Consider the following 8710-nt stretch of genomic DNA (forward strand, 5'->3'; position numbering starts at 1 on the left):
AAATGCAAAAGAAATCTCCCAAGCAATAACAATGGTGAATCCTCTCTCTTTCTCTCTCTATACGACTTTATCTTTTTATACTCTCTCTCTAAAAATAACTGTTCCTCATTTTTTGTTTTTTTTTTTAACCAAAAAATAAAAAATAAAAAAATTATAATCTCTCTCTAACCTCCTCTAACAAAAACAAAATGGTCCTCCAACGTTTCTTTTTTATCAAATAAAACCTTAGACTTCTCGATTATATTTTTGTGTCCCTCAGCTCTTGGCTGCTGAGAATAAATTGAGTGGTACATGATTTTTTAATCAAGAATGGAAAATAAAAATTGAGATTTTTGGTTAGTGAGGTTGATTCCACCTAATTAATTTGATTATTTGATATTAACTAATCCTCCATATAATGAAGTATTCGATTTAGATATGTACACTTCAATTAATCCTTGAGACTCCATATGATATGAATGTGATTCTCAAAATGATAAACTCTTTAATTAATATTTATTTGTAAAATGAAATATGAACAGATCTACATGTAGTTACATGTTAAGGCAGGAATGGGCAAGTCTATTTTTATTTTATTTATTACTAAAAAAAATGTTATATTATCCTATAATTTAATAATTTTATTTAATTTAATTCATTATTTGTTTATATAATTCTAAAAAAAACAAAAAAAACTCATAAACTAATTCTGGATAGTTTTAAACATAAAGTCAGGCATGTCAATAACTTTCTATAAATACCTTATTCTTTGTTTTGTGATGTAAATATTTGTGTACACAAACATAAATAAAAAATTTTAAAAAAAATATGTCAATACAATGGACAGTTAAACTATCTCTAACTCACCTGCAAAATCACCTCTAAAATATTTTTAAAATCCACACCTAAATCAAAACTCAAAATGAGTTTATCCACATCTTCTCACATAAAAACTCAATTTTGCCTAGCTACTGTTCTAACTATATTAATAGGTTAATTTATATATTTGACATTTTATATAATTTACTGATATGTTTTTTATTTTTTATTTTTATCTTCTCTTTTTATTAATATATATTTTTTAAATATTATAAACATATAATAATGAACAACATGAATAAAAAAAATTAAAAAATAAGTTTTAGTAATGTTTGTTTTATATAATTTGTGTATTTATATAATATAATTTGCGTTTATTTAATAATGTTTCTTAAATTTAATGAGTTGAGGAAGTATAAGAAGAAATTTTGCCTTATGCTCGTTAAAGAAACTATTCACCTGGTTCCGTTGAAGAGGAAATTTTGTACCCTCATTGGTGAAGAACACTAGATGACTAGGGTTTGAAAAAAAAATTACAGATAAAAAAATTGGATACAAAGATATTTCGTATGAGAACAAGAACAAGACTCTAGCATATATGTGTCTATCTCTAAAGTTTTATTTTACATAACTTTTTATTATGTCCAACGGTTATAATTTAATGTCTATTTTAAGTGTAGGTTCTTATAACTATTGTTAAAAGCATTTTAACATTTTAGATCTCATTTTTCATAATTAAGACACTACATACAATAATTTTATTATCACATATTTTTTAAATTATTTATATATATATATATATAAATATATTAATTTTAAATATTTTATATTTATTTATTTATCTATTATACTAATTTATTTTTCTATTTTTTTTATAAATATTAATTCTTACTAAATTTAGTTATTAAATAATAAAAACTATTATAAATATTAAAAATATAAAAATAAACTTAAATGAATTAGTTAGATGATATTTTAATATTTTAATTTTTCAAATAAGTATATAATAATAAGAAATATTAGACCCATAAGTACTTTATATAATTTGATCGATAATTTGATCCAAAATTCAATGACGATTTTTTTGGTAAATAATTTTTTTTCGTTATTAATGTATTAATGGAGGTTGTCAATTTATATGATTGATATGCATTACATATTTATTTTAGATGTTTTTTAAATTATATATATTGTATACATTATATATTTCTTTTAAAAAATTTTCTAACTATATACTCGATAAATTTAAACATTAAATTTATATTAAACTTAATTTTTATTAATTAAAACCAATACAAATATTTGAATAATATTAATTTTATTAAAAAAAATTATATAAATAATATTCATATATATCCGTGCACCACCAGATCTATATTAGTTATATTAGTACATGTATATTGAGTTATAAAATAAATTTTAGATAATTTGGTGAAAAATATAGTATATGATTTACAGATTTGTCTGCGATAACTCATGGTTAGGTCAATTCCCTTTCAAGAAGATGTCATAATTTTTTTAAATAGCTTAATTTTTAATTTAACTTTAAAATATTATATATCTTTAATTTTTCACAAGAAATTAAGACGATTTAATTCTTACTACACAATCAATATAATAAAGTCGTAGTAGTAGTAGAACAACTCGAGGAGGAACTTCACCATTTTTCATTAAAATAGAATTAAACTAGTGTGTATATTCAACCATAACCACATGTGAAACCAAAATCACAAGAAATTAAGACGATTTAATTCTTACTACACAATCAATATAATAAAGTCGTAGTAGTAGTAGAAGAACAACTCGAGGAGGAACTTCACCATTTTTCATTAAAATAGAATTAAACTAGTGTGTATATTCAACCATAACCACATGTGAAACCAAAATAATGACACAGTATAAGAATAATAGAGAAGCAAGCAGGCATCGAATTAAAACCGAAGGAATTCACCCATTCTAGTAAAATTCATCACCAATTTAGGGTCTTCAAATTCAACTCCATAAACAATAAATAAAGAGACAAAAACATTTTTTAAGTTTCAGATGTCTATAACTAATTAGTTGTCCAGAAATAACAAATAGTACTAGAATATTTTAAAGCCAGGGCCTTCCCTGTGAACAATGGAAGGTCCAAATTCATCGTAGTCGGTCTTTTTTATCGCCGTCTGTAATAAAAAATAATTTAAAAATATTAGAGAGTGAATGACCTAGCCATATAGTATATAACATGTTAAAATAAATTATGTTTTCATGGGAATGCCCTTATAATAATTTTATCTATTAGTATTAATAATTGTAGTAATATGAAAAGTTAAGATTACCTCCCTAAAAGTGTTTATAGCTGCAAAGATAGATCCACCAATCCAGACAGTGTACTTTCTCTCATGAGGTGCAAACACATTTATCATTATTTCTTTGCTCATTGCGATTATCTCTTTCCTCATTCTGTCTGCAATACCAGGGAACATAGTTGAACCACCACCAAGCAAAATGTGTCCAAACAGCTCCGTCCTGATATCCACATCACACTTCATGATGGAGTTGTAAATCATCTCATGAATTCCAGCAGCGGCTTCCATTCCTATAATCATCGATGGCTGGAAAAGTATCTCAGGGCATCGGAACCTCTCAGCACCAATGGTGATCACTTGACCGTCAGGAAGCTTATAGGTTTTCTCAACTGATGAAGAACTGGTTCTTGAAGTCTCAATCTCCTGTTCGTAGTCCAGAGCTATGTAAGTCAGCTTTTCCTTCATATTCTTCACAATTTTTCTGGTAAATGAATAACCACCTTCTGTCAGGATCTTCATCAAGTGATTTGTCAAGCCTCGTCCAGCCAAATCAAGTCGAAGGGTTGCGTGTGGAATGGCTTGTGCATTGTATATGGGGACTGTATGGCTCACACCTTCACCGGAATTCAGCACAATACCTACTCATATGAAAAATACAAGTATTGAAAGAGGTTCAAAAATGTACACTATTCTTTTTTTTCAAATTCACATAGAGAGATTGCATGAATTACTTTAAATAGCTTACCGGTGAAAAGACCACTTGCACATAGAGTAAGTACGGCCTGATTGACAATGTACATAGTAGGGGTGTTAAATGTCTCAAACATAATTTGGTTCATCTTTTCACGATTAGCCTTGGAGTTAAGAGGTGCTTCAGTAAGAAGAACGGGATGATCTTCTGGGGAAACACCAAGCTCATTGTAGAATGTGTGATGCCATATTTTCTCCATATCGTCCCAATTACTCACAATGCCATCTTCAATTGGGTATTTTAAATTTAAAACCCCTCTCCTTAACTCAGCTTCATCACCGACGTAGACGTGCCTCATTCCAACCATCACAGACGTGTGACGAGGATGACCCACAACGTTAGGAAATACATTTAGTGGAGCATCATCTCCGGCAAGGGGCGGAGCCACCCATGGGCTAGGGTGGGCTGCAGCCCCACCTAAATTAAAATCCTAAAAGAAATTTGTTTATATATTTGTTTAACATGTGAGTCTTAGCCCAGTTGGCTATGTTATTAAAATGTGAATATGAGGTCTGGTGATCAAACCTTGGCCTCACCTTTATTATAGTGTGTTTTATATTTCTTAATTTTAAACTATTTCAAAAATTTATAAGAAAATATAAATTAATATTAATAAACAAATTAAAATAAAGAATTTGATATCTCTACTCAAGAACTTAACAAATCTCCTAGAATTGATGTTGATGTAAGTTCTCTTAAACTTGATTCAACATTACGTATTCTAATATGAATCAAAATGATGAAATTAGACGAGCTTATATCAAGATAGAGTTATATCAACCTATTAAGGATGAGTATCCGCCGACCAAATTTGGAAATCAAAATCGACGGTTCCAAAGTTATTGGTTTAAGAAATTTACTTAGTTAGAATACTCTCCTTTGAAAGATGCTGTTTTTTATTTCCCATGTTTCTTGTTTTAACATAAGCAACCCCAAAACCTACATTTACAATAGATGGATTCAAATATTGAAAGCGAGTTAATGATGAGGATAGATGCTCTTTTGTTATGCATATAGGATATAATATTTCACCACATAATAGGGCAGTTGAATATCTTGATAATCTAATGAATATCCTTGTCATATTGACAAAATACTAAATGCACAGTCTTCAGATGAAAAAAAAAATAACAGATTACGGCTTACAACAACTATTGAAATCACTCAGTGGCTCACTTTGCAAACGTGTGCATTGAGAGGGCATGACGAGTTTCCATCTTCTAATAATCGTGGAAATTTTATTGAAAAAAAAGCGGAACATAGAAAGTTAAATCTGAGATGCAAGTTGGAGTCAGCCCCAGGTAATTTTTCATCCTGGCTCCGCCCCTGTCTCCGGCAAATCCAGCCTACCAAAATTGAATTTGTCTGATTACAATTTAGTCATATATATCTTAAATACTTATGAAAACTCATGACTCAGATTTGAAATACCTTAATCATTTCAGTTCCATTGTCGCACACAATTGGCTGACCTCCTAACATCTTACTTACTGTCCACAGATTCAAATAAGAAGCGATAAAAGCGTGCATGCATGCTGATCTTTGAATTACATCTTAACTAGTAAATCATTAATTAATAACTTTAGTTGCAAAAAGTTATAAAAAATTAGCATCATATCATATAATTATAGTCAGAAGAATTAATTATCCAATCCACTTATTTTGGAAAACAAAGATGATGAATATTGTGGGACTTTAGCTTGAAATGTTAAAAAGATCATATTGCATCAAGTTCAATGGACAAATTAAAGATTTGACTCTACACACTTAATGAGATTGTGTGAATCCTAACAGTTCATACGAACATGAACGACAATAAGCACAATAGACAATGAACACGAAAACATAAGATATATTTATTGCACTTAAATTAGCAGATAACTAGCTAAGCTCGAAAGTTCAATTAAATATAATATGAAGTTTCATCATTTAAGTGAGAATCAAGATTAAACTCGTATTGTAACATAGAAATCTTACCGTAACAAAAACTAAACCTGCAGCTGTAAAAAAAAAGAACTCAGAAGGTAATGAGTTACTCTACGGCACGTCTTTGTACAATGCTCAAGGCTGAGTAGCAGGAGTAACTTTTAATTTATTATGAGCCCAAACGATGGATTCAATAAGTTCTTGCTAATAACCACTCCCGCTAAAAAGAAACATTAAACTAAAAGACCATACAAAATGGACCCCTAGGAAAAAAAGGCCATATAGAGATAATGAAGAACCATAAAAAATCGCGGAGTCAAGATAGTTAGAGGGAACAATGGAGGATACCCAATTATTAAGGAATACCGCGTCCAATAAATAGAGTAGATTTTAAAAATTATTCTATATTTAGAATATAGATATATCAAAATAATATTTATAAATTAAAAAATATATATTATACTTATAATAAAATAAATAAATTTAATATTAATTAATTATAAAAACATAAATTTTAAAAATCAAATCAAAACATAAATTTTAAAAATTATATCAAAATATAATTATACTGTAATATTATTCCATATATCTAATTTTTAGAATTTTATTTTCAAAATATAAAATTAATTTTATTTCATTACTTGTTTTTATTTTTAAAATAGACCAATTTGAAATTTTGTAAGAGTAAAAATTAGTGAACAATTACAAAACATTGCTTTTAAATAAGAGTAAAAATTAATACATAGAATCATGAAAAAAAAATTACTTTTACAAGTATATAATCTTTTAGCTTGATTTATAAAAAATATGTTTTGAGTAAATTATTCATGTTCCATAATTTTTATTTATTATATTTATTTTTTCTTAAATATAAATTTATTCATTTTACAGATGTCAAAAATTATTAATGCATTTTAAAATTATTTTAATGTTTTAAAATATTAAATCAATTTAAGCTCTATTTAAGTCACAATTTTAATTTAAAATTTTTAGACTAACATTTTTTATTTTAATATTTTAAGTAGGATTTTTAACCCTTGAACTGTTATGTATATATATATTTTTTTATAATTTTGAATTATAATTAAAATTGTGACTGGTTTATTTTTAATATACATCAATTGTTTAATTGGAGTATAAGCATAATAAATAATTGTGAATTAAATTGATGAGTGGCAAAATTTTCACATTGTGATTTTCATTGTTAGTGTTATTTTTCATTGATTATGTAATGATAAGTTGCTTTTTTTACTCTTCTTTTATTTTTTAATATTTTTTAACCAATAAACCTTTCATCACTCTAAATATATATATATATATATATATATATATATATATAAGATATGCTACCATTCTATGATATACATATTATCTTGAGCTTAAGTAATGACACCAGTTGCAATAATCATTCCCATTATCTCCTCTTGAAACCATAACTATCCCAACTGTGAATCTGCAAACAAAACAAAACCCTTAATCAAGAAGAAGAAGGAGAAAAAAAAACTTGATTTATTTTGTGCAATTACTTACCCAACAATGAACAATAACAGAGAAATTACTAGAGATACCCACTGAAACACAGTATACTTGGATTTTGTCTGAACAACAATATCATCATCAACAACAACAACAGGAAGAGTTCGAGGAAGAGGCTGAGGACGAAGCAACAATACAAATCCGAGAAGAAAACCACTCAAGACTCCACCAATGTGGCCGAAGTTATTAACTCGCCAACTATGAATGCCATCAAATACCAATTCTCCAATGATCATGCTCAAGAGCAATAACATAGCACATAACTTTCTTGTATAAACAGTCCAATTAGTGAGAAGCTCTGATAACATTGCTCCAATAAGTCCAAACAAAGCACCAGAAGCACCAACTGATATACCATTTTGGAGAAAAAGTAATGACAAAATGTTTCCACTTAATCCAGATAATAGGTAAATCGCTCCAATTCTCACTGCTCAACAAACAAACAAACAAACAACAAATTTCATCAAAAGTTTTATATCTTATTCGCAAATCAAATGTTTTAAAGAAACAAAACTTACTGAATCCAAACTGTTGTTCTAGACGAATTCCAATTAAAAACAGACTTAACATGTTTACAAACAAATGAATAACACCAGCATGTAACCAGATGGCAGCGAACATTCTCCACCATTGATGACCATTAACCACCATGTTCCATTCTAAACCTCCCAATTTAAACGCCCTGAATAATAATAATAATAATAAAGTATTGGAAATCTTAACCATATTTTGTAGAAATTGAGGAACAGAATAAGCTTACGTTAATGAAGTAGGGCCGAAAAGAGGATTGGTTTTGAGAGGCTGAAACGAAAACCTGCCTAGGAATTTGGCTACACATTGGCCATTAATCTCTAGAATATTGTTTTTAGGACAATTGTTGACGAACATGGTGATGATAAACATGATTATATTAGATACAATAATTGTCTGCACCAGCCAAGATCTCCAATGTCTTTCTTTCGAGTTTGTAAAATAAGGGGGAAGTAAATATATTGGCAAATATTTGCTTCTTCTTCTGTTCATGGCAATTACTCTGTTTTCAGGATCTTGACTCTCCATTGATATATCTTTTTGTCAAATACCTTTATTTTACAGCTGCAACATAAAAGGATTTATGGAGCAGAATCCAACTTTATATAAAGATATAAACCATCACATGAGAGATTTTCGTTAGTTTTACTCTAAAATTCAGCATATTTTTAAAATTCAAAATTTGCTTATTTTTATAAAATAGGTCAAACTTTGAATTATATTATCATAATTTTTATATATGGCTAACTTATTATTTTTGTTTTTTTTAAGTTCAAACGTATTTATCAAAAATTATTTAGATGACTAAAAAAATGTAATTTCAGAAAGAAAAAAAAATAAAAAATTCTAAAAGAAGTAGATTTGATAGCTGATACTT

The 8710-nt window shown here is 27.8% G+C and overlaps 2 protein-coding genes across 2 annotated transcripts; both read right to left on the bottom strand.

Moving 5' to 3' along the window:
• Nucleotides 1–2882: 2882 nt before the first annotated feature.
• LOC124910113 (actin-66-like) lies at nt 2883–5304 on the bottom strand. Its single transcript, XM_047450734.1, has 5 exons — nt 5272–5304; nt 5158–5186; nt 3835–4190; nt 3120–3727; nt 2883–2963 (listed from the first exon to the last, which is right to left on the bottom strand). The coding sequence occupies exons 1-5, from the start codon at nt 5278–5280 to the stop codon at nt 2883–2885; spliced, it is 1083 nt and encodes a 360-aa protein (XP_047306690.1). The 5' UTR covers nt 5281–5304.
• A 1806-nt stretch (nt 5305–7110) lies between these two features.
• Nucleotides 7111–8361, bottom strand: LOC124910114 (RHOMBOID-like protein 2). The gene is made up of 5 exons (XM_047450735.1): nt 8063–8361; nt 7821–7984; nt 7395–7729; nt 7297–7364; nt 7111–7219 (listed from the first exon to the last, which is right to left on the bottom strand). Exons 1-5 carry the CDS (start codon nt 8359–8361, stop codon nt 7135–7137), a joined length of 951 nt encoding a protein of 316 aa, XP_047306691.1. The 3' UTR covers nt 7111–7134.
• Nucleotides 8362–8710: the final 349 nt, after the last annotated feature.

The sequence above is a fragment of the Impatiens glandulifera genome, chromosome 7, assembly GCF_907164915.1.
Source record: "Impatiens glandulifera chromosome 7, dImpGla2.1, whole genome shotgun sequence".
NCBI classification, from domain to species: domain Eukaryota; kingdom Viridiplantae; phylum Streptophyta; class Magnoliopsida; order Ericales; family Balsaminaceae; genus Impatiens; species Impatiens glandulifera.